Source organism: Armigeres subalbatus, chromosome 3 (genome assembly GCF_024139115.2).
Source record: "Armigeres subalbatus isolate Guangzhou_Male chromosome 3, GZ_Asu_2, whole genome shotgun sequence".
Taxonomy (NCBI): Eukaryota; Metazoa; Arthropoda; class Insecta; order Diptera; family Culicidae; genus Armigeres; species Armigeres subalbatus.
The window spans coordinates 252,111,515-252,139,162 of record NC_085141.1 but is presented as its reverse complement, the minus strand read 5'-3'; the positions used below and the strand labels follow the sequence as shown (position 1 = coordinate 252,139,162).

The window sequence follows — 27,648 nt, the reverse complement described above, 5'->3', positions numbered from 1 at the left end:
GCTATAAACGTTGTTCACAGCTATTGTCAAAACCAAACTACCATAGTTGATTTATACACAGAAAAAAATCCGTGGTAAAAAATACTATTTTGTAGACTACGCTCTGTTTCTAAAACTACTATGAAATTTCAGTAAATTTTACCATGGTTTCAGAGAAATTCATCACTGATTCAGTTCATATGACAACAATCCGCAAGGGCCACAGTTGATTTTCACTGCGTGCATGGTAAAATCAAACGAATTTGTTATCTGCTGAAAATCGTCGGTGCATGCATATTCTTAAAATAACCCTCGGAATGGTAATTTCGACTGCAATATTTTTTTGCGTGTAGCTAGCGTAAAAAGCTGGATAGTGAAAACTATGAGGAATATCAAGTCTTTTGTGTTTGTATGGCTTTTTTATGTCGAAAAATATCCCGCCGATACTTCCGAAGCTTTATTATCATGAATGAATGGTGGGTAGGCGTATTATATAGTCTTCTCTTCAGTCCTCTGGGCCCTACAACAGGTAATAAATTTCACATAAAACTCGTGGACTCGTTCCACTGTTTTTTCATGAGTACTAAAATCTTGACTTCAGCCCTGGTGAGGCTCTCGATCGCTCTGTCAGTGTCAAATCGTTCTTCTTTTTGAAAACAATCCTGACCTTCGCGCTTGTCGCGGCTCGGCTCACAAAAACAGCTGAGTACCTGGAGCTGAGTGTTGTAAATCGCGGATGAGGTCATAAACGACATCGCGATTGAAAGTATTGGTTCGCGGTTCGCCGTGCATAATCTACGCGCACGAATATTCATCAATCGTTTGCGTTTGTGACCGCGAACAGCTATAGACGGTAGTTGGTGTATCGGCGCGGCAGTAATTTCAGTTTCAGTACTCATTCAGCGGTGCTGCGATGATTGTCTTCGCGAAATTCAACTTGTTCTATTAGCCCCAGTGATTGTTCAAACCGCATCGCATTTGGTTATACCTTCCTATGATAATAATTTTCCCAGTTATGTTCTTGAGTGTTTGTGAATTTAAATGAAATTCGAAAGTGCGTTTGCTTAGAACTAATCAATCTATCAAGCGTGTATCCTATCGGACGTCATTCCTGGTACAACAATATTTCAAATTCTTGACCTCATTGAATTGAGACAATAAATCTACAACAGCGCCGTCAGCAGAAGCAGAAGTAATGGGGGATAAAAAGAAGCCAGTCTACATTCAGTATTTGTTTGGAGGCCTTTCCGGGTAAGTTCCAGTCACCTATTATGTACATAAATTTCCGGTCTAAAAGACTGAGTGTTACCTAATAATAATTAGGGGTTGAAGGTTATTTTCTGAAACCCGTTGTTGATGGGTAAAAATAAATGCGGATAAAAAAGTGGAAAGGTACCTAGAAACTCGTCACAACACTCAACTCGTATTGATAAATACGCAAACCGGTAAGGCAATTCAGATAGGACATTGATAATGAGTCAAATGAGAATGGGACGTTGTCTCATGTGCATTTGTTTTAAATTCTAGAACAAAACGTGACTAAACTCAAGATAATTTTTAAACTTATTTCGTGAACTTTTTGTGAATAATAAGCATTTGTTCATCCATAGATTCTCAGTATGTTTCGACAACCAAGATTTCATTTCAGCGACGAAAGACACAATTTTTGGAACCTTTGTTTTTAGTAAGAAACTGATACTGACCTGTGCTTATTAAAATAATCGATAGAAACAGGGCCTTCAATTTGTTTCAATAAAAAATAACAGTAACCAGAATTGAAAATAGCAATTTTGACGCTTAATTCTGTTACCAATAGATACATACCAAGGTATGTGAATTCTATTTTAAAACATTTGTTTGAAAATGTAAAGCATGTCCGATGTGACATGTTTACGTGAGCGAAATAATATTAAGATAAAGAGATCGTCAATGGAGGAAACATGTACCAATGGGGTAAAAAATATAAACTTCCCGAATTTTATTTCCATTCAAACTTAATTAAACGTTAAAATATTATACCCAGGAATTCATTCGCGTCGATATACATATTTTGAGAAATTATGGAAATATATTAAGTTTATTACCAATTTGACCACGATCCATTACGTTCAAAAATTGTATAGGTAAAAAACGAGAAAGTGATGATCTTTCACCTAAGAAAAATCACTTGAACAAAGTTTAAAAAAAGGCAGTATCACTATTAGGTGAATTGATCTTTCTTTTTCGCAATTTCAAATAATTGAATTTTCTACGTATCTTACAAACTTCCTTGTTTGAAATTCTTTTATTATGTTTATTTTATGGTACCAATTGCATAAATTGAAATCAATTTGAAAGTCATTCCCCTGTAAATCGATAGGTGCGTCTTTTTGCAATCACCTCTGTTCAGGTACCAGTAGCGGGTAACTGATAATGAAACCCCGACTGCAAAGCTTTTGCGTGAATAAGATCGTAAATCGCAACAACAGTTCTTTCTGTCTATTCGTTATCTTTGTAAAATAAAGAAAGGTCAGTCTTTTTTGTGCTTTCCCACCTTAGTGAAATACAATACAATTAGACGATTCCAAAAATTAGGAAAAAAAATAACAAGAAAAATGTGAAATCAATGGAGAAAAATCCTTGTTTAAATGCTTACTCCCTAATTTCCTAATTTCCCTAATTTCCCTAAATCGTTATTGCCAGGTTTACCACGGTATGAGATTTTTATAGTTGTAATATAGGTTCCCAAACTGTGGGTATGGATTAGTTGGAACAAATTTTGCTAGAGACAGGCCTATTTTAGTCTTTATTTCATCTCAAACAATACTTAATCTACGCATAGCAAGATCTCTCTCTTGAAAATAAAATTTTTGGCGTTATACAAAAAAGTGTGATCCAGTTTTACTGATTCCTCAATTCCAATTAGTATTACATATTTTGTGTATTACTTTTAAATCCCTTCAATGGCTTTTATCTGGAAGGTTGCCGAAAATAAGTTGCGTCGATCCCAAAAAAAGTTTAGGAATCACTGTATGAAGGATTATAAACGGTTGGTGAATGTGTAGACAGGTATGTGGACCGCACTGATAACAACTTGATTTTAGTCGAGCTGCCGTGATTATGTCATTGTTTCAAACCTCAATATACTACAAATAATCAGCAAATGCGATGGTTTTGACGGATCACGTTCGCTTTCAATCGAGACAACAGCCGTCCTTTGCCAAATGTGCTCTGCTTAAATTTATTGTGTTTTCAAAAGCACACAAAGCACACTAAATTTGCAATCGAAGCCAATCACGTTTGTGTTTAAAAAAAATTAGAACCTCCTTGTGGTATGTGTTGTATAAAACATTTCTTATCATATGGTTGCTTTGTGGGTTAAAGTTCAACACGCTCCGCGATATAAAGATTTTACCAAATTTTGTTTACAAAACATCAGATGATTTTTTTTTCTTATAAAGGTGACACGAAGTACATATTCATGTAATCAATCAAGTGATTGTGGTGCAGCATTTTTGACTTACGGGTCGTTCAGAAACCCCGTGGTTATACATGGGGAAAGGGGAGGCTTGCCGGTCGAAGAACGTGGTTTTTATTATTTAATATTTGATAACACAAGAAGTTCTCAACGAAACATATTTTTTGCAATTTCTGATCATAATATCTGGTTTACAGTTCGCCGTTGAGTCATAAAACGGCCTACTTTTCCATACCAACGAAATGGGTGCTTTAATGGGTTGCAGAATATTCATTATAACACTCATTTGGGTGCTATAATGAAAAACCAACATCAGAACAGTAGTTACATGACTACATTTAGCTGAATCAGCTTGGGTAAGTGTTCAAATAGTGTATTCTCTGCGTCGCGTACCTAATAAATGAAATAGTTTTATGAACATGACATCAAAAAGTTCCAAAAGCAAGAATATCATTCGCGTCACGGTTTATCGAACTATGCAATGTGGTACGGCAACATAGAATCTCTGTAGCAACAGCAACATAATTTATTGGCAAGAATGATCATGTGGAGTAAATTCTGGAAGGAATTAGACAAGTACAAGTATAATTTTGCTCATTTCAAAAAAAGCGTGTGCAACTCGTTGCAAAACTCGATTTTTTCAGCACTCGTAGCAATTCAACATAACCGCGAGTAGACGTAGGACTTACATAAATGTAACGTATTTACATTTAAGTTTTAACTTTTGGATCTATGGAGTTTGATTGTAGGTATTGATATTGGAAACGGCGACTTCCATGCTGTGTAATTTCTTTATTCAAAACTTCTGGAAATGAAACTAACAATTAAATACATAATTAGAATTGCTTTGTTTCTAACTATTGAGCCCCTATTTACTCAATCAAATGTAGAACATTTATAGATTTGTGATAGTATTTGAAGTATAAAAATTCTATTAATAAAATAACATGCATGCTCACTGCTGAAAAAATCACAACTATAAGAAACAATTCGAGGAGCAGTAACCCTACTAAAATAGAGGAGGTACTGCTAATACGTCAACGAAAAATTATTTAATGCTTTGGCTCCAAACTCCGAATCTAAGTCAAGTTTAATAATATAATTTCTCAGAAAATGAAAACCAAAGTATAAAATAAAGTACCAGTAATATATACATGGAAGTAATTATTTTAATATACCATGAAAGTAATTATTTCCCATCCCGGTATCATGTGGATTATGAAACCAATCACTTTCCGTGGATGAGCAATCCAAATCTCTCTGGGCTAATTTAATTTTTCTTCATCTACCACCGCTGGCTTAGCCGACATCGGCATTGCATCCATCGCAACCGATACCACTGCATCCGACCATCATCAAGCACAGAATGAAAAAAAAGACGCCCTCTTCTTTCATGCATATTCGCAGACCCACCACCCACCGGCAGCTCTCCCGCTGGCGACTGCATGCTGTGTAGGTAAACACAGCGAACGAACGAACGAAACGAAAAATGCGCGAGCAAAAAGCACGTCAGTACGCGCTGCTGTCACGAATTGTAATGACTCGCACACGGCAGGCACTGCTTCTTTTATACACAAAGAAAATCTTGCGGTGGACCCGAAGGCCCGTGGCATACTGCATTCTGATGTCCGTGTTAGGAATGCACGGGATTGATTATATATGAAATTTTTATTGGCTTTGACAAGAATTAAAAATTTCAATAGCTTATCGTTTATAATCTTAAGTTTCAATGAAATTGACAAATTGCTGGAGAGTATCCGAGTCGATCGATATATAAATCTTCAAAATCCATCGAAAGATAAAGGCGCTAGTAACGTTTGAAATCTTCCCTCTCAGCGTACACACTTAATTTATTTTAACGGGCTCGGTAAACGAATTACCGATTTCTCAACAGCTGAGCTCTCGGCAGTCCGCTCAGTAAAAAGTTTAACAATTTACCGAGTCCTCGGTTTGCACTCTCGATGACTAGATGTCAAATTTTACTGAGAAAATCTGTAAAAACTACTGATTGCTCAGTAAAAAAAATACTGAATAATTTGTAAAAAGAATACAGACCTCAGTAATAAATATTACAGAGCAAAATGTAATTTAGTATTTTTGATATTTCATTGATAAGAAAAATAAAAGAAAAACGTGTTTGTTCGAAATATGTTTATTTTTAAGAAAAATCATTTCCGTAGTGATTGTTGGCGCCACCGCCAAAGTAAGTGTCTCCACTTTCTGTCTCTCCCGCAATTCGTAAAAACCCAAGCTCTGTTGGTTTGTTTGCGCAGCTAGGAATTTCCCTATGTATTATAGATCCAGGTACATGTATGTATATAACAGCAAACATCCAAGCGCGGGTAGAAAAAATGTATAAGCGAATAGCGCAACAGAGTAAAGCCGAAATTGGCACCGCCTTCTAGAGAGTAAGTGATGTAAATAAAATGCGTAACCCCAAACTTCTGTAAATAAATAAGGTGTAGGATTATGATTTTGGCCAGTCGTCAGACTGAAACTGTGTATACAAGAGTTAATTAGAATATTTTCCAAACCAACAAACCGAGTTTTGATTGCTGCAAAGTGCTACAGAGAAGTCCACAAACGGAAACCGATCTAATACAGTCCACTTCGAGAATATTTCCACCTTTGTACTGGGTTGCACCAAGTGTCTAGTTTGAGTGGGATTTAACAGTCTCACAAGATAGCTACCATCCGCTCGAAAGAGCACTGAGTTTATGCGACGTAGTGCAAGGATTGGAAACCAGCGAAATCCCCCAGGAGCCGGGCTAGCGCTCCTACATGGTCCTTCGAGAGCCGAATCCATCAGGAACACCTGTGAACGTGTAGTACCGAGCAGCAAAATTTCAAAAGTGACGTTAAAGTGATACAGTGGGAAAAAAGACCAATTTTGTGAGAGTGAAAAAGTGAACTAAAAAGTGTCAAAATGCCAATGGAACATACGCCGAAGAAGCAATCCGTGGATCAAGAAGAAGTGAAGATGTTGATCCACCAACGAGGGCAAATCAAAGGAAAAGTGACGAAGATAAACAAAACCATTGAGGAGGGTGAAGATGATCCATCAAAAGTGAGTGTGTCATTGCTAAAAGTGTTCGCGAAAAGCTCGAGATGCACTACAATGAGTATGTAGCGGTGCATCGTGAAGTGATTGCGGCAACACCTCCAACGAAGATAGAAGAGCAAGACCAGAAGCTGGATGAGTTTGATTTGCTTCACACCGAAGCACTGGATCGAGTTGAGCGACTGATGGAATCTTTCGCTAAGGCTGCAGTTGCACGCTACCCAAACCAAGTGTATGCTGATACCTCAGCACCTCAAGTGATAGTGCAACAACAGCCTCTGAGAGCACCGATACCAACTTTCGACGGTAAGACAGAAAATTGGCCTAAGTTTAAGGCCATGTTTGAGGATTTGGTAGGTCGAAGCCGTGACTCGGACGCCGTCAAGTTGCATCATCTAGACAAAGCTCTAGTCGGCGATGCAGCTGATTTGATCAACGCGAAAATGATCCAGGACAACAATTTCCAGCAAGTGTGGAAGCAAATCACCGACCAGTTTGAGAATCCCCGCGTCATCGTAGATACTCACATCGAAGGATTGATTCAGCTCAAGCCGGTAGCAAAAGGAAGCCACAAAGATCTCGTGTCGCTGATTAAGGCTTGCGATCGCCACGTCGCGGGATTGGAGTATCAAGGCTTGGTAGTTGACAACTTATCTGGACTCATCATTACCAAGCTCGTCGTCAACCGCCTAGATGACCACACTCGTCAGCTCTGGGAAAGGACGCAGAAACACGGTGAGTTACCTGACTTTAAACAAACTTTGCTATTCCTTAAAAATGAGTGCCAAGTACTTGATCGTTGTAGTAATTCTCGCACCCCAGGCTCAAATAAGGAGCCAAGTACCAAATCATCCAATACCAAACCCCCTCTCAAGACTCATATTTCCACTTCTGTAAAGGGAGCAATTTCTTGTTTAATTTGTGAAGAGATCCATCGCCATTTCGAATGTCCAAAATTCCACGCTATGACCGTTCCAGAGCGCATTGCCAAAGTAAAAGAATTGAGGATTTGTTTCAACTGCCTCCGATCTGGTCACCGAGTAGTAGATTGTTCTGCCAAGAAAACTTGTTCAACTTGTTTTAGAAAGCACCATTCACTTCTGCATGAAGAATCTTTCTCAAAGTTCCAACCGTCTATATCTGAATCGAAAACCCAGGAACCTAAACCTTTATCCTCAAAAACAGATTCATCTATTCCTACTTCTAATGAACATTCCGCGATTCAACAACAATCTACTTTAAATTCGACATGTTCTTATAACCATTCCAAAAATTGAAAACTGTTATGTTATTGACAGCTGTTGTAATGCTTGATAATGATGGGCAGTTAATTCCTTGTCGTATTCTCCTTGACAGTGGGTCTCAGGTTAATTTCATTTCTGAGCCAATGGCCAATGAGTTGAAGGTACCCAGAGAATCCATGTGTGTCCCGATTGCAGGTGTAGGTGGCTCAAAAATGTATGCTAGGGAAAGGTTAGCAGTTACAGTTCAGTCAAGATACTCAGAGTTCTCTACCAATGTCGAGTGTTTAGTTGTTGCAAAGATAACTTGAATTATCCCTGGATTAAAAATTGATATCTCCGTCTGGAAAATACCTGTTGATATTCAGCTTGCAGATCCTCAGTTCAATATTCCTGAGCGAATTGATATGTTGATAGGTGCCTCCAAGTTTTTTAGTCTCCTTAAATCCGGACATCTACGTCTAGCTGAAGGTATACCAGAGCTCCAAGAAACTCATTTCGGCTGGATTTTCTCAGGAGAAATAGAAAATTATATGAATCACGTTCATTTAGCTCACCAAGCTTCACTTGACTCTCTAGTCAAAACCATCACCAAATTTTGGGAAGTTGAAGACTTTGTGGACACAGATACCTCAAATGATAAAGATGAATGTGAGAAATTATTTCAGCAGACGCATCATCGTTTGCCATCTGGTCGATTTGTTGTGGTTACAATTGCCATTTAGAGAAGATGTATCTGATTTGCAAGATAATCGCTCTCTAGCTCTTCGACGTTTTCTTCACTTGGAGAAACGTCTTCAAAAGGATTCAAATTTGAAACGAGAATATGTAAAGTTTATTGATGAATATAAAACCTTAGGCCATTGCCAAGAAGTTGATGAATCTGAAGATGAGAATCAAATTCGATATTACATGCCTCATCACGCCGTGTTGAGACCTACTAGTTCCACTACAAAACTTAGGGTCGTATTTGATGCTTCTGCAAAGCTTGGCCCTTCGTTGAAATCATTGAATGATGTGCTTTATGTAGGACAACCAGTCCAAAGCGAATTGTTCAGCATTCTTCTTAGATTTCGTAAACATCCTATAGTGTTTACTGCTGATGTTGAAAAAATATACCGACAAGTCTTAGTTGATCCCTCGCAAACTAAATTCCAACGCATTCTTTGGAGAAATGAACCATCCAAACCTTTAACAGTATTAGAAATGAAAACTGTTACTTATGGCACCGCAGCTGCTCCCTTCCTTGCTACCAGATGCTTGATACAGCTGTGTGATGATGAAGAAGAAAGATTTCCTTTAGCCTCCAAAGCTGTAAAAAGAAGATTGCTATGTAGATGATATTCTGTCCGGTGCTAGTTCTCCTGCAGAGGCTATTGGAACGCAACGGCAGATTGGTAAAATGTTAGAGTCCGGCGGCTTTCGTGTCCATAAATGGAGCTCCAATTGCGAAGAATTGTTGCACCAAATACCCGAAAATGATCGAGAGAAATTGGTAAACTTTAACCAAGATGATGAAGTAGTTAAGGCTCTGGGGTTAATTTGGTGCCCGCAGACAGACAAATTCTTATTTGCGGTCCAGCTTCCAAGTAATGTAACAGAATTTACAAAGCGAATAATTTTCTCCGAAATTGGTCGACTATTTGATCCTTTGGGATTATTGTCGCCAATTGTGGTCATTGCTAAGATTTATATGCAAAAACTATGGGCAGCTGAACTTGGTTGGGATACTAAGATAGAAGGAGAGTTACTTGAATCATGGCTACATTTTCGAAATGCTCTTCCTAAGGTTAGAGAAATTTCTATACCACGATATGGATTTCTCCCTGTTCGAAAAGGTGTAGAAATTCATGGATTTGCAGATGCCTCTTCCGTTGCTTATGGAGCAGTGATTTATGTTAGAAGTTTACTTTCCGATGGATCAGCTCGCTTACGTTTGCTTTGCAGTAAGTCAAGAGTCGCATCAATTAAAAATGCTACACCATACCCCGCAAAGAGCTTCTTGCTGCTAGATTACTCTCCAGATTATTAACAAGAGTTCTTGATGATTTGAAAATCAAGTTTGATGACGTTGTTCTTTGGTCTGATAGTCAAATCGTGCTTGCATGGCTTAAAAAACCTTTTGCTAGTCTTGAAGTGTTTGTACGAAACAGAGTGGCTAGTATCACTGAGGAGACTAAGAATTTCAACTGAAATATATCAGATCAAAAGACAATCCCGCAGATATCGTGTCTAGAGGACAGCTCCCTGATGCCCTTAAATCCAATAATGATTGGTGGGAAGGCCCGTCTTTCCTACGAGTAGATAACTATTCTGAGGAGCTATGCTCAGAAATTCCTAATGATGAACTACCAGAACTAAAACATTGTTCAATGATAGCAACCCCGGTTTACAATGAAAATCAGCTCGGAGTATTTTCAAAGTTTAGTTCATTTAGAAAGCTGCAACGTGTCATGGCATACGTACAGCGTTTTATCAGAAATTGTCGTCAGAAAAATCCAGCCTTACGGACTTTGACGAGAAACCTGACCATTCCAGAGATACGGAGTTCTTTAGAGCTAATAATTCGTATCATTCAGCATGAAATGCTTTTTTATGAAATTCAACGAATTCAAAAAAACGATCCGTGTAAGCGAATTTCAGATTTGAACCCTTTTTTTCACGATGGACTTATAAGAGTAGGAGGAAGATTAAGACACTCGTCGTTGTTATTCCACTCCAAACATCCATATATTTTGCCAAAGCACCCTCTTGTCGATCTTTTAATTCGTGCCTACCACCTTGAAGGAATGCACGAAGGCCCAAAGAATCTTCTTGCTTCATTAAGAACTAGATTTTGGCTGTTAGATGGAAGGTCGTCAGTGCGCAAAATAACCCGAAGTTGTGTGTCATGCTTTCGTGCTCGACCTAAGATTGCTAGCCAATTGATGGGAGATTTACCTGCGTGTCGTGTTACTCCAGCATTTCCATTCGAAATAACAGGTGTAGATTTTGCAGGGCCTGTATACGTGAAAGAAGGTCGATACAAGCCAAAAATAGTTAAAGCTTACATATCAGTATTTGTTTGTATGGTTACCAGAAGCATTCATTTGGAGCTAGTTTCTGATTTAAGTACAGAAGCTTTTCTTGCAGCATTGAAACGTTTCGTAGGTCGACGAGGAAATCCGAAAGAAATGCATTCTGACAATGGGTCCAATTTCCGAGGGGCGAAAATGAATTGCATGAACTATATGGGCTTTGCGGTCTCAGTCCACCTTTGACCACATTTCCCAGTTTTGTCAGCCTCGAGAGATAATTTGGTCATTTATTCCGCCAGAAGCACCAAACTTTGGTGGGTTGTGGGAAGCTGCAGTCAAGAGCACTAAATTTCACCTCAAGAGGACACTTAAAGATGCTCATTTAACCTTCGAAGAGTACACAACTGTTTTATCTCAGGTGGAAGGAATATTAAATTCACGTCCACTTTATACCCATCCATCAGATCAAAATGATTTGGAAATAATTACTCCGGGTCATATTTTAATTGGTAGACCATTAACTGCTGTTTCGGAGCCCAGTTACGATGGGGTTCGAATAAATTGTCTCAGCCGTTGGCAATACGTACAGCGTTTGCGTGACGAATTTTGGAAGAAATGGCACCGTGACTATTTGCAATCCCTCCAACCTCGCAGTAAGAATAGAAGAAAAATATTAAATGTTTATCCGGGTATGATTGTTTTACTTGAGGAAAAGGATGCGCCCGCGCAGGTGTGGAAACTTGGTAAAATTATCAGAACCTATCCGGGAAAGATGATTTGGTACGAACAGTCGAAGTGCAAATTGGTACAGTAGTTTATAAGCGAGCAATAAATAAGATTGCAGTTTTGCCTATTAGTGACAATGCAAGTTTGGTTAAAACGTCAGAGAATTCATCTCAGCCCGGCGGGAGTATGTTGGCGCCACCGCCAAAGTAAGTGTCTCCACTTTCTGTCTCTCCCGCAATTCGTAAAACCCAAGCTCTGTTGGTTTGTTTGCGCAGCTAGGAATTTCCTATGTATTATAGATCCAGGTACATGTATGTATATAACAGCAAACATCCAAGCGCGGGTAGAAAAAATGTATAAGCGAATAGCGCAACAGAGTAAAGCCGAAATTGGCACCGCCTTCTAGAGAGTAAGTGATGTAAATAAAATGCGTAACCCCAAACTTCTGTAAATAAATAAGGTGTAGGATTAAGGATTTTGGCCAGTCGTCAGACTGAAACTGTGTATACAAGAGTTAATTAGAATATTTTTCCAAACCAACAAACCGAGTTTTGATTGCTGCAAAGTGCTACAGAGAAGTCCACAAACGGAAACCGATCTAATACAGTCCACTTCGAGAATATTTCCACCTTTGTACTGGGTTGCACCAAGTGTCTAGTTTGAGTGGGATTTAACAGTCTCACAAGATAGCTACCATCCGCTCGAAAGAGCACTGAGTTTATGCGACGTAGTGCAAGGATTGGAAACCAGCGAAATCCCCCAGGAGCCGGGCTAGCGCTCCTACAGTGATTTTAAACAAAACCGACTGAGTCGGTGATAATTATTCTCTATAAATTCTGATGTACTCATCAATAACTCTGGACACAACGGAACGTAACGGCAACAATAACGACATGATTTGAGATTTGGCATATGTATTTCATGCCAAATCATGCCCGTCACTGTTCCGATCCGTTGCATTCGGTGCTTGATCCGATGGGTACAACGGTGCCGCATCGAGTAATGTCGACCGAACAGAAGAAAGATCAGTTGCAGACCATCCGTAGACGTGTTTGGCGACGAGCTGCAAACATTTGGTACGTGGGTGGATCAAACTTAACGAATGTGGCAAACTTCCTGAAAATTAAAGTAATAGTTTTGTGTTTTGTATTTTGTTTGGTCACTTTTACTTATTAAAATATCTGTTAGCACAAACTACAAGTTCGAAACCCCGAAAATATTCAACACACAATATGGCGCCACTTCCAGCGTCATAACTCATGGAAAGCTACTGAACTCGGTAGAAATATTACCGTAAGCTCAGCAAAGTGTATTCTTTTTACTGATTGCTCGGTATTTAGTTTTGACAGCCACAAGCAGATTTTGTTGAACAGAGCAACTCGGTTATCTCTTTTACCGATATCCTGTAAATTGTATTACATTGCTGAGAAGTCGGTATTACACTACTAAAAATCCACACATATTTATTGGCAAAAATCCATTGATTTAACTTATGATGTATATCAGCGCACACATAACCATTCTCCACGCGAACTACTAATAAAATATATATCCAAATAAACTTTATGTGTGGTCTCGAATTAGCAATTATTTAATTTATGTGTGGTTCCATATCGCTTATATTAGGGTGGAGCTATTGCAAAAATTTATAACGGCGACACATATATCTCATATAGATATTTTTGGCAGTGTATGTATTACAAAAATCAGTAAATTCGTCTAAATTAACTGACCTCTCGGTTCGAATTTAAAATTACCGGGCAAAATCGGTAAAAAAAATTACCGAGACGAAATTCTTGATTTGAGTGTGTAACGCTCTCGCTTTCCAAAAATCTAAATGACACCCAGTATAGTAAAGAAAGACGTAAGTCCTACGTCAAAATCATCTTTTTGCAACTTGTTGCACAAACTACTATTATAGTAGGCGTGTAGAAATATAAATCATTTGATTACTAGACTAGACGCGAAACGAATCTCTAGGCTCTTCACAAAAAAAAATGATATCAGCTAGAGAGCTTCTGCAAGCCGGTTCAAAAATCATCGAGCGGCGTTTATCATAATTTTGCTTGGCGTCGGCAGTGTTTTCGGCATCACATCGTAAGCAGTGGCGTAGGTGGTAGGTATTCATGATGGAAATTAAAAAATTAACTTAAATTTATTCGATATGTTCTTCTGAATTATCTATATAAGTTATGGATGTTCTCACAATAACATAAAAAATCTGAAAATATTCAAAATTGAATTCTCGTGCAATATAAAATAGTATTTTTGGTCATTACTTCTGAGTCCATAATTCGCTCCAGCCAAATTTAATACGAAAAAGTATAACATGATTCTGCTTAAAATACAACCTTTTGCATGAAAAATGTATTTTATAACTTCTGAGCTTTTAGTCCGATTCGGCAAATTTTCAATAGGAAACAATTCTGCAGGATTCCCCGTCAAATGCAATTTGTCGCCAGCAAATCCGTTAGGGTTAAGCGCTCGAAAAATGACTTAGTTTATTTGGATAAGTTTTACGTATAAAAAATGCATTTTGATGCCATAATCTGATCCGGCCAATTTTCAATAGGAAACAAAAGAGCAGGATTCCGCGTCGAATGCAACCTGTTGTGAGCAAATCGGTTAGGATAAGTGCCAACAAAGATAGTGAGAAATTTTTGCGCGTTTTCTGTTTTAAAAAATGTATTAGACCATAACATCCGAACCCATAGTCTGATCTGACCAATTTTCAATAGGAAAAAATAAGACAGAATTCTGCGTCGAATTGAACTTGTTGCGGGCAAATTTGTTGAGGACAAGTCCCAAATACACGATGTGCAGGGATAAGGATGGGAGCATCTTGACGGACGAACATGTGGTCGGAAAGTGGAAGCACTACGAGGAACACTTAAATGGCTAAGAGTTAAGGATAGGATTGTGTGTCATGAATTTATATTTATTTGAATTCTCGTTTGGCAGTGTGTAATATGCACAATATCCATTGCCGATATCTATTGCCTGATTTTCACAAAATTGCACGCGGCGAACCCTTCATGAAAGGTACCGCCACGCTTACTACACCCCGTTTACTTGATTCTTATGGGTGAATAGCATTGCGGTGTATCGTTTGGCGCGGCCGTACCTTTCGACAGTCATTCGCCGCGTGAAGTTTTGTGCAAGTACCCATTTGGGAACATTACAAACGCCGCGCAGTGTATCATATCCAGAAAATCTGACAATATCTTATCGATCTCACGTATCACGTGACTCACCATACGCAACTGCGCCAACGCGGCATAATTTGAATTGACCATCAGTAGGCCATGGCTTACAATACAACACGTTTGCAAAGCAACCAGTTTTTCCCCTGATTAGTTACGGACGAGACGTAAGTACTATTTTGTCCCCGAAATATACCTAACGTATTCGGCTGGTCTTTTTCCGATGACACGAAAACACACAAAGATGGCTACGTCAGTTTAGCGGACGATAGGGATGGAAGCAAACCAGCCCCCACCTTTAGGATGCCATCCAACAGCTGAAAATCAATAGAACAGCTGGTAAGACTGGTATCGGAGCTGAGCTCATCAAATGCCACCTACAAAATTATATCCCAGATTATCTTCCATCGTCTGTCACCAATCGTGGATGAGTTCGTGGGAAATTATCGTACGCAAATCCTTCAAAAATGCCGTGAAAACCAGGTCCAAATGTACAATTTGTTTATCAATTTCAAGGCGGCATACGACAGTATAGACCGCGTAGAGGTATGGAGTGTCAAGTGCAAGCACTCGGGGTATTCAAGAGACGCGTGCTTATGACCATCTTAGCCGGTATGCAAGAAAACGGTGTGTGGGGGCGAAGGATGAACCTTGAGCTCCCAGTATCCAGAAGGTAGCTATAATTGAAAGGGTACGATGGGCAGCGCTTGTTGCAAGAAACCCAGACAGAAACCCTGCAAAGGTGGTGTTCGCTTCTGAACCGACAGGTGCAAGAAGGCGTGGAGCGCAGCAAGCGAGATGAGCTAACCTGGTGCAGAAGAACTTGGCGAGCGTGGGGCGCAACAAAATATGGAGATATGTGGCCTTGAAACGTGTATTGTGGTGTCGAATTGTTGATTCAGTGTTATCTGTGAGCTAAATAAATAAAGGCAGCTGTTTTGAAATTTTCTCTACTCGCCAGCTCCGTACTGCCCAAGGAATGTCAGTTGCGGAATTATTACTAATTACTGACCATACTTTTGAAGCTATTCTCGTGAAAAAATATTGCTACTCTTCTTCTAGAGAATACATACTTGTAAAAAAGCTATAAATCGCTTCTGATCATTTTCAAAATCAAGAAAACAACTCATTTACTCTGCACAAATATATTTTGTACTACATATATGTAGTATGGTTCTGATCTGATGGTCCATCGGATGTTCACAAGATGAGATCTCAATGCTCATGACACGTGACAGATTTTTTAATTTACTCACTTATCGTGCAAGGAATTCAGTTTTGTGTTTCTTATTTAAAAAAGACAGATCAAATCAGTCATTGCGTTCCGGAATTAGATACAAAGTTGATGAATATCGATTTTTTGTATTTATACGAATATATTGGTTGTAAATGAGACGTCCTCCTTTAATCTCTCTGATTTGCTTTTCGATTCTTCTAATGAATGGAAGAACACGAATACCGCTAACTGGATAATCTGTTTATTTTTTTTTTTGCGCCACGCTGGCCCATTTCAATTGAGCCGATGCCAGATAGGCAACCTTCAATCAGGTTGCGCTACTATCTTCGCACTCAACTTCAAACCTAGCGGCCATTTATTCGATCCGTTTCAGTTTAAATCGGGATCGACAAAGTCGTAGGCTTGTGTCTTGCTGTAGATTTGTTTCATTAGGTTGGATATGCTAATTAGAGAACAGAGATCTGATCGATATATTGCGCGCAGAATTCTGTTCTTCTTCGTAATTCATATCAAGTCTACTTTAGTCAAACACTTAGGCCGAACACGATAACTTTTTTGGTAAACCATGTTAATTTAGATTTGTTATGTTTGCATTGAACGTCGCCCCACCGATGAACCGACGTGACTTCTCATAAACAGTTCTTCAAAATTCATGGCAATTTATTTTTTTAGTTCCACATGTGCGATGATTTATACAACAGCTTCTACATGTGTGTACGAGCATGCGTCACTCTTACTTATTTATGGGTCCTTTAGACCTCCGGTGCGTGGTGCAAAGGGCCGACTTGAAAGATCTCCAACCTGAGCGATGTCCAGCTATCGCTTTAACCTGTTGTGACACCATGAATGTTCTGCATCGGGAATCGAAGTAAAAAGCCTGTGGATAGGCAATTCAATTGTTATGTGGTGGAATGAAATATAAAATAAAAAATAAAAATAAACAATTAGGATCGGAGTCCAAAACAAATCAAGCTATGAGTACAGCAACCAAATTGCTGTAGTCATTTTTTTGCAAGACAAAGTTCGTGGGGCAGCTAGTTCAGTATAAATCTATTGAATATGCCGAAAATTAACCAACCTTAAACCATTTCAAACAATAAAATTCATAATCACATACGGCACCTTCGACGATGTGCACGTATATTTAATTAAATTTTGTTTTCTGCATATCACAGGATGAGTTGATATTTCTGCGCTCGTATTGCATGCGCTTCAAATCACCTTGAGTTTATCCCTCGCCAGCACTAACTTGATCAGTGCCCGAAAAAGTAAAAGAATTATTCATGAGTCCAGAACTTATTTTCCTCTCTGCTAAGCTCAAATCATATTCTCATTTAATAAATAATGTCCTCAGTGAAATGCAGATGTTCCTTAAATTTATATTTTGTTCCAATGATTAATTATGCTTCAATAATGTCATGTAAAAAAGGTTTCAAACCTAAATGTCATTTCCCGTATTGACTTATCTAATTTGTCGATAACTAATCGCACTGAGCCTAGCTATAGAAAATTCTAAACTGTTTAAATAAATAGATCATTAATTCACCTTTATTTAAATTGATTTGTTGTGCAGATGGTAACAGCCCGGGGGCGATAGCATCTTCACAGTAAACGCAAACAAAAACATCATTCGAATATACTTCGATGGGACATTAAATTGATTCAATTGACGGTCGATCTACAGGACAGAAAATTTCCATGGGAAGTGCAAATTGAAGAATCTGAAATCTTCCCTGAGCTCTTCATACAGTGACTACTGATAAAATTGTCCTCCTCTTTATGTTGCCACCTCCGTTACCATGTGATATTGTGTGTGAATTATGTCTTCAAACAAGTTCTTTTATGAAAATAATTCTCAGCATATGATTCCAACCCGTAAATATGTACGTACATCGACTGTAGGAAATTTTCAGACAACGTACTTTATTACGCAACGCCGACGGATGACGCGCGTACAAACATCTGCTCGTTTGGAATTGCGCTTTGATCGTCACCATCTCGCTAACGCCATAAATAATGCAGCTCATTAGCGACGGTTTACTTTTTGATTACTAAGACACGTTTTTTTTACAAATTTTAGAATCGGAGCAACATGCGTGGTACAGCCGCTGGATCTGGTCAAAACTCGCATGCAGATTTCCGGCATTGGAGGCGCGGTCAAGGAGTACAACAACACATTCGATGCCATTGGCAAAATCATCAAGCGGGAGGGACCGCTCGCACTTTACAAAGGCCTGAGCGCGGCGATTATGCGCCAGGCGACGTACACCACCACCAGGTTGGGCGTCTATACGTCACTCAATGACGCGTATAAGCAGTAAGTATTCTTTATTTATTGCGTCACTGTGTTTATGGGGGTGGTTTATTTTAAGAGATAAACACGCTTATTTTCGAAAGTTGCTCAATGCTCATGGAGGCAAGGTGATTTAGGAACATTTTTTAATAAACTAAAAAAACGTAGGTACTCAAGAGTCATCTGTACACTATTATACGTGAGGAAAAATGCTATTTTGAAAACTTAAAATACACAACATTAGATATTTTGTTGTATCCTATTTACTGCCGTTATACGCATAACTGTCTCATGTATATATGGAATCCCAGCAAACATGGGACAAGTATGCATATAACGGCAGTTTATGTATAAGATGATCATTAGGATAAAAACCAAGATGATAGATCGCGACAATCTGCCTTGTATCCGGATGGAGAATATGGAAAGATTGATGAAACTCTAAACCACGCAGAAATTCACAAGACCGGTTTTGCCAAGACTTGTTGAATTTGAGTTCCCTAATTTGATAGTTATATAGCTGTCCATGCATTAGGTGGTTACTTTGAACAAGCGTTGGCTTGTAATATGGAGGATGTGTTCTTCATTATGTATAGCTGAACATGAGAGGCCTTCCTTGGCGATGCGGTAAGATGCGCGGCTACAAAGCAAGGCCATGCTGAAGATGGCTGGGATTGATTCCCGGTGCGATCTAGGAAATTTTCGGGTTGAAAATTTTCTCGACTTCTCTGGGCATAAAAGTATCATCATGTTAACCTCATGATATACGTATGGAAAATGATATGGTAATTTGGTTAGAAACATCACAATTGATAACTGTGGAAGTGGTGAAAGAACACTAAGCTACGAGGCGGCAATGTTCCAGTGGAGGATGTAATGCCAATAAGAAGAAGATGATCGGGGTAGGTGTCTGACGTATACTACCAACAAAGAAATTAGTATGATTTAAACGATTTGAAAAAAAAATATGGACAATTTAGAAAATTTTACAGTTTTTGACATTTTTATTTTGTGGTTCGGTTGTGGGCACCCTTGAAAACTTAGCTAAAAATAAAGAAGCATGAATAAAATGAATAAAAACCACCCAGATTTTAAGACAAGGAATAGTTTATACAGGAGACCAGGAGACACTAAAAAACTCAAATCAATCCACCTAGCAGTGATGATGTCTCCCTCGGTGCATTATGGAGAATGTTGAAAAAATCACATAAGAAAGGTCTAAAATAGCACTTTAGGTAATTGGGTTTCAATTTTTCATTGATTTACGTTTTATGCATCACAGTCAAAAAAATCCTGATTTATCACCTGAGCGGTAATAGTGCCTTTCTCGTTCATTATTAAAAATAATATTTTGGCCATAAATTTTGATCGCATAGTCCGATCTGACAGTTTTCAATAGGAAACAATGGGAAAGGATTCCCCGTCGAATGCAACTTGTGGCAAGCAAATCGGCCAACGCTTTGTTCTAAAAAGTGTGTGTATAATAACTAGACATGCCCAAAAAACACAAATATTAAATAAACTCATTATTTCAATCATTAAAAATCACTTTAATAAAGAACTAAAAAAATATATATATATTTCAATCAATTATGTCTATATAAATATGAAAACTGCATAAACGTAATTAAAAATAAGTTAAGGGACAACTAAAACGATATTGAATGATTTATCAATAAAATGATGGTGCCCATAACCGAATTTCGCAGCCATTTTGATAGGTGAAGAAAAAAAAAATCGCGCTATAATTTTGTTGACATTGAGCCTCAAAATAGATTAAATTTACTGTATAAATACGCATTAGAACTCACTTTTTGAATTAAATCACTTCAATTTATGACACTAAATAAATAAATAAATAAATAAATTTATGACACTTTGAAAAGGGTAAAAAAACTTTCGTGTTGTTTTTGTACAAAAAATTTATTTGTTTCAAGTTCAATGTAAAGATGCCCATCTGGTTTGATATTGAGCACAAAACATCATGCTACTTCATCCTACAAATGACGGTTGTCAGAATGACAGCATCTCTTATCTGTCAAAAGATACATAGGGGCGCCCATAACCGAACGGTGCCCACAACCAAACCTCCTCCCCTATACGTACTTTTATGAATAAAATATCAGTTTTAAAGGAAGGTGTTTGAGGCCCTCCTTAGCCGTGCGGTAAAACGCGCAGCTACAAAGCAAGACCATGCTGAGGGTGGCTGGGTTCGTTTCCCGGTGCCGGTCTAGGCAATTTTCGGATTGGAAATTCTCTCGACTTCTCTGGGCATAAAAGTATCATCGTGTTAGCCTCATGATATACGAATGCAAAAATGGTAACTTGGCTTAGAAACCTTGCAGTTAATAACTGTGGAAGTGCTTAATGAACACTAAGCTGCGAGGCGGCTCTGTCCCAGTGTGGGGATGTCATGCCAATTGAAAGAAGAAGTTTGCTACTACGCCCTTTAAATATTTTCTCGTGTTGAGTGTTGAGTGTTGAATTTCATGAAATTTCTTGTTAGATGCATTTCGTCTAAACAGGTTTTTTTTTTGTTGGCATTCCACTCTGGAACATTGCCGCTTCCACAATCATTGCCGGCGATCTTTTTAGGAAAAATTACCATTTCTGCATTCATCAGTGGCTAACACGATAATACACTCATGCTAAGAGAAGTCAAAAAAAAAATCATCGGTACCGTGTATGCACCATACTTTAGACAATTAAGAAATTTACTTGAGGTTTTTGCTGCAAAAATCACAAAAAAAGCATTTCCACAAAAAAATGTTTACTTCATTGTTCAATCCAGTTGACAATAGTTCCGTCCAATGAGCAGGTTGAAGTCGATCGTAATTTCTCCCGTCCGACTCGTTTCCATTTGTTGGCAGAAATGAACGAGCAGCATGGGAGAAACTTTGAGCAACTTCAACCTGCTTATTGGGCAGGACTATGTATGAACTTCCTCTTCCTTCGACAGTACATGAAGTCTTCAGAAATCCGGCACGCCTTTTATAACCTGACTAAATAAAAGTGACTTCGGAATCGTCAAGAAATAGGTACCAGGCGTTCTGAATTCGTCACTTGAGCTGCAACAAAGCTAACTAGTAACTAAATTTCTAAATTTAGTGACTAAAATTCCGGTCAATTGTAATAACAATTAAGGGAAACCGCCAAATGTTGAACGGCTAATTTTGTCGCCAATTGTTGAACTCCCATAAGAAATGCACGTGCGTTCAACAATAGGCGATGAAATTAGCCGTTCAACATTTGACGAATTACCCTAGCTTTCTTCCATAATAACACTGCCAGCCTGTGAGGATTAGAGTGGACACACCTTTTGTTTCTGAGGAAAAGTAATATGCCAAATATTGAGGGTTAATTTTCCTTTCCATGGTAGCTATAATAGAGCTCCATCAAAATTTTCACCTTCCAACATTCATCGAGTTGATTCAAAAACAAAAAGCAATATTTGGCACATGTTTATGGTTTTATTAGACTGCTTAAAAATCAATTTAGTATAAAAATTATAAAACGATTGTAACAATCAAGTAACTATTGATTAACAATCAAAAACTTTTTTTTTGTTTTCCACTATTTTTTATCATGCCAAATAACTTTTATTCTAGCTTTTTTCTCAAAGGCGATTCCTTCCTATTGAAATGTTTGAAAAAAAGGCTAGAAGTCGTGGGAAGGAAAGAGTTACCTAAAAGCCGTATCACAATTACAAAATTAAAACATTCAATGAGTTTTCATAGCAAACATACAAAAATGTTTTAAGCAAGGAGGGTGTTGGGGCATTTGGACGAATGCCGTTTGGCCAAACGGGTTATTTGGCCGAATAGTTGAAAACATTCCTTAGAATGCACAGTGTTGCTTTTTGCCGATTTCGTGCGCTTTTTGAATAGAATCGTTTCTGATGATTTTTTCGCTGTAGGTAGTTTGTTTGGAGAAAACGTTAGATATGAAAAAATCCTTTTTTTGAGAAAATCTGTAAAATGATTAATCCACCTAAAAGTGAGATAAAAATGTTGCTTAATCATCGAAACCAGATATGAGCCTAGTGTCTTCAGGAAAGTTGTGGCGGATGGTATTTCAAGCCACTTTGCCAAAGAGACCCCATACCTATGACTTATATAGTACGAGATATGTGACATTTTCTGTGGAAGGTCCCTGAAATCAGTATTTTGAGCATAACTTTTTTTTTCTATGTTTCAGGCACCTTTTCCACCAACCACCAACCGCCAACATCTACAAAGTTGTTTTTGTATAGAACATTACAAAGCTCTATCTCTTAAAATTGAAAAGTTATTTGAGAAAATGTGTTTTTTCTAGGGGTGTTTTAGAATCATGTAGCTTGTTCCGGCGCAAAATGGCGCACACATCTTTTTAGTACACTAAAACTACAAATTGTTTTCCAGATTAATCGCGATACTTGAAATATTTACTTCGTTACGTTCGTCAATAGACAAATACTTGATATGTCAATTGAAAACTTATTTTCACAAAATACTGCAAGAAGGCGATGGAAAAGTTTAAAAAAAAAACCAGAATACTACACACATCGGTTTCTCGTTTACTATAATCCAACAATCCGCCACCGTTCATTATTCACAAATTTTTAATAATAAATAATGAACTCAAATTCCTCATGTAGCTTTCTGTGAAAAATGGTTATTTTCTAATTTCCAAACAGTGTGTCTATAAAATGACTATACATACACACTTACACACGAATATACACACATACAGACATCAGCTCAATTCATAGTGTTGCAATATACTATGGGCCTATTGGCCACCTATCAAAGGTTAATTTTTATTGTGATCCAATAGCATTTACATAAACTTAGTGTACAAGTAGAGCAAAAAGTGGGACATTTGAAATCTATATAACTCACGTGTAATTTCGTGTAAACACAAGCTTCAACCGCGAGATAAAAGTAGACATACAGCAGTTTCACTGTACTAAAAAAATGTGTGCGCCATTTTGTTCCGGAACAAGTTACATGAAACTAAAACACCCCTTTTATGAGATAGAGCTTTGCAATGTTCTACAAAAACGTGTATTTTTGTTAGCCAAACAACTTTGTAGAAGGTGGTAAAGATGCCTGAAACATAGAAAAAAGTTATGCTCAAAACACTGATTTCAGGAACCTTCCACAGAAAATGTCACATATCTCGTACTATATAAGTCATAGGTATGGGGTCTCTCTGGCAAAGTGGTTTTGAAATACCATCCGCTACAACCTTCCTGAAGACACTAGGCTTATATATGGTTTCGATGGCTAAGCAAAATTTTAATCTCACTGTTAGGTGGATTCATCATTTTAAAAATTTTCTCAAAAAACAGGCTTTTTCCATATCTAACGTTTTCTCCAAAAGCGCACGAAATCAGCAAAAAGCAACACTGTGAGATGGGAGTAGTAAAAAGTGAGTAGTGATAACAGCATGAAGTGTACAGCGAGAAGTGATGAATGAGACGTTTCTAACATCTCATGAGAAATAAAACGTGAGAAGGGAGAAATGAAATATAAGAGTGAGAAACGAGAAGAGGGAAGTGAGAAATGAAAAGTGAGCAGCGGGAAGTGAGAAGCGAGTAGTTCGAAGTAAGAAGTAAGTAATGAGGAGTGGAAAGTGAAAAGTGAAAATAAGAAGTGAGAAATGGGAACTGAGAAGTAAGAAGTGAGAAATGAGAAGTGAAAAGTGAGAAGTAAGAGTGTGAAATGAAAAGGGAGAAGATAAAAATGAGATGTGAGATTTTTTTTTAATTGTAGGGTATGTGGCGGGACCATCATATTTGGCAGCACTGGATGAAGGCGATTTTTATTTCTTTTTTTGCCTTTGTCGTATACTAAGTATACGGCTGTAGAACTGCTATAAAACCGAACTTTTTATAGAAGGCTGACCCATAGTGTTATATACCAATCGACTCAGCTCGACGAATTGAGGTTATGTCTGTATGTGTGTATTTTTTATTTTCTTCCTGCTTTGATATAAACTTCCCATTCCCAGAGAGGCAAATAAGTAAACAGCAGAACTCACATCACCCACTTCGCCACGACATTGAAATTTACTAAAACAAAATGTACACATTCACCCAGCAAATGATAAAAATTCACCAAGAATCTAAATGGGCCACTCACATTCATGCGGCAACGCACGAACTGAGCAGCCTGTCAGAGTGACTTGTGTGTGCTTGAAAGCTAAATTGAATGGTCGGTGTTGGCAATGATTTTTAGTTTGCCTCACTGTCATACTCACCACGGCGGCGACGAATACGACCGCAGTTTACACTGAGATCCATGTTTTTCACTGCATTGACTATGAAATATCTCTACCGTGATCTTCATCAGTTGCTTTATTTTCGTGCTTTTTTATCTAAAAATAAGCCTGTCCTGGCACGGTGGTTTCCATACCACTAACCAAGACAAGAAGATTCATGCTTCGATTATGTGCTGTTCAATAGATGGTCTCTATTAGAGGCCTGAATAAGAGAAACGCGGATAGGTATGTGCCGCCAATCGAACCGTAAAAAAACAGCAGCCAATCGAGCAGGAGACATATCAAGCAGCCAAAATGTTGGCTCAAATACTGAAAACGGCCAAATTCGATTCTATGCCATTTTTAAATAAACAAAATTAAATGTATTTTACATTAGTTTGAAATAATATATGCAAGTCATTTATAGATTATGAAATGAAATTCCATTGTTTATTGGATTCTATTGTTATGTGATGTGGACACATAAAATAGCTGATTGTGAGATTTTATCTACATAAACCATTTCTTCCTTCTCATGTGTTGTTCTTTAATAAAGAAGATTGAATGCAGTGTTGGCAGAGTCATATTTTCTATTCGCGTTTCTCTTATTCAGGCCCCTAGTCTCTATACCTCCCTTTCACACTCTATCATTCTTATTCGCGCCCTAGTGATCGGATTTCAATCTGTTTATTTTCAATTATCTACTCTCTCATACTTTGAGTAGGTCTGACCGATAAAGTCGTTAAGCAAATCATTCTAAAAATAAGTTCATCATGTTAAGATATGAGAATTGAAAGTTGTGAAATTGATCCTTATTCCTATCTGCTTCCTTCCTTTTTCTTCCTTCTTCCTTCCTCTTTGTTCCCACTCCCTTTTCCTTATTTCTTTCTTTTTCCTTATTCCTTCTTTCATCCTAATTCTTCCTTCCTTCTTCCTTATTCCTTCTTTTTTCTTTCTTCTTTCTATCTTACCCATTCTTTTTTTCTTTTTCTTTCTATCTTCTTCCTTTTTCCTTCTTCCTTCTTTCTTTATCCTTCTTCCTACTTCCTTTATTCTTCTTATGTCTTCCTTCATCCTTTCTTCTTCCTCCTTTCTTTCTGCTTCCTTCTTCTTCTGTTATTTTTCTTACTTCTTACTTCTTCCTTTTTTCTTTCTTCTTTCTTTCCCCTTCTTCTTCTTTATTCTTTCTATCTCCTTCTTCCTTCTTATTTAGTCTTTCTCTTTTCTACTTTCTCCTTCTTTCTTACTACTCCCTTCTACTTCTCACTTATTATTTCTCACCTCCTACTACTCATTTCTCGCCTGTTCACAGTACAGCAACCGTTCGCTAACTGGGCTAAAACACCAGCCCAGTTACCGAACGCCGCTTTTTAACTGGGCTGACTGGGCTGATTTGCAATGCATTGTTGTGATCGTGTTTTACATGAAGCTTAAATAATATACCATTCAGAATCCCCTCGTCATCGAGTCTTTGTTGTCGTTTTTTGACGGATAACTGCTTTTTAACTGGGCTTTGGCCCAGTTAGCGAACGCCCAGTTAAAAAACAGTCCAGTTAAAAGGCGCCCAGTTAGCGAACTGTTGCTGTACTCAGTACTCTATATTCACTTTGAACATCACAATTCTCACTTTTCACTATTCACTTCGAACATCACACTTCATTTCCCTACCAAATTTCAACTATTTGGCCAAACGGCATTCGGCTAAATGGGAAGACCTATTAATTACGTAACGTAAAAATTGGCCAATTTAAACGCCCTCCCCAATATGTCACACTTTTTGTATGAATCATTTAAAAATTTTGTATGGATTGTCACACTTCTGGCAATCTTTCTTCTCCCTCTAAACGTTACATAATTTATGGACGCTTCCAATGGTCTCAAAGCAGTGAGTAGTGAAGTAAAAGCTACGCCAATTATTATTATTTATTCAGCATACATTGAAAAATAAGACTTATCGTCAACCTTTGAATATTTGCAAACGTACATCCACATCGACATCACATAAGCTATTTCGTTTATTCAACAACTTATGCCCCTTTTAAGATGTTTCAACAATCTTGCAAAGTGATTCATGAGTTGAATCGTCACACTAATTTGTATTCATATAGATACCATTTGTCCTTCAAATTGATACATTTATTACTATGATGCTGATGTGATTTACAGAAAGAGGAACAAAGCACCCAATCTATTGGAGTCGATGACGATGGGAATGATGGCCGGCGCTGTTGGATCATTCGTCGGTAATCCGTGCGAGCTTATCCTGATTCGAATGACCGCCGATGGTCGACTACCGGTTGCGGAACGCAGGAACTACACAAACTTCTTCAACGCTTTCATTCGTATCGCCAGGGAAGAAGGTAAGATGATTCAGTTTATGGGTAGACGTAACATCACGCTGGTTTTCTCAACCATCTTTCTCCTTTTTCTTTGTAGGAGTGTTTGCCCTATGGCGAGGATGTATTCCCACCATGGGCCGTGCTATGGTTGTGAATGCAGCACAACTAGCTTCTTATACTCAGGCCAAGAGCTACCTCGTTAATAGTGGATATTTCACGGAAGGCATCGGTCTTCACTTCACTGCCAGCATGTTCTCCGGTTTGATAACAACTGCTGCTTCTCTACCAGTAGATATTGCGAAAACGAGGTAATGCATTTAAATTGATGTTATTTAGAGCTTTTCACTCAATGGATATTTTATTTATTTTTAGAATTCAAAATATGAAGGTAGCAGCTGGAGAAGTTGCTCCCTACAAGAACACTATCGACGTGATAGTGAAAGTTGTCCGGCATGAGGGAGTTTTCGCACTATGGAAGGGCTTCACTGCTTATTATGCACGATTGGGTCCTCATACCGTTCTGACATTTATCCTGCTGGAGCAACTTAATGGGTTATACAATCAACACTTTATGGGCGGCAAAGGTTCGAAATCTGGACTGTGAGGAAAAACGGGTCTGCGATATCTTCATCCCGTCCGCCATCAACCGCCGACAGTCGCGAAACACAAAACATGAACACACAACACAGTTGCAACTGTCTAAACAGCATTTCAACGAACAATCAATTTGTTATTCACTTTACATTCATTAATTTTCCGTTTTGCTCTACATTTTTGTGGCTTTATTATCTGTTTAGAAAAAATCTTCATTTAGATTGTTATTTCTTTATTAAATTTTATGTTGTAACTCAA

The 27,648-nt window shown here is 38.1% G+C and overlaps 1 protein-coding gene across 1 annotated transcript; it reads left to right on the top strand.

Annotated features, from left to right (window-relative positions):
• Positions 1-664: 664 nt before the first annotated feature.
• LOC134223529 (mitochondrial 2-oxoglutarate/malate carrier protein) lies at positions 665-27,648 on the top strand. Its single transcript, XM_062702697.1, has 5 exons — positions 665-1,230; positions 18,002-18,238; positions 26,624-26,817; positions 26,894-27,104; positions 27,169-27,648. Exons 1-5 carry the CDS (start codon positions 1,175-1,177, stop codon positions 27,398-27,400), a joined length of 930 nt encoding a protein of 309 aa, XP_062558681.1. The 5' UTR covers positions 665-1,174; the 3' UTR covers positions 27,401-27,648.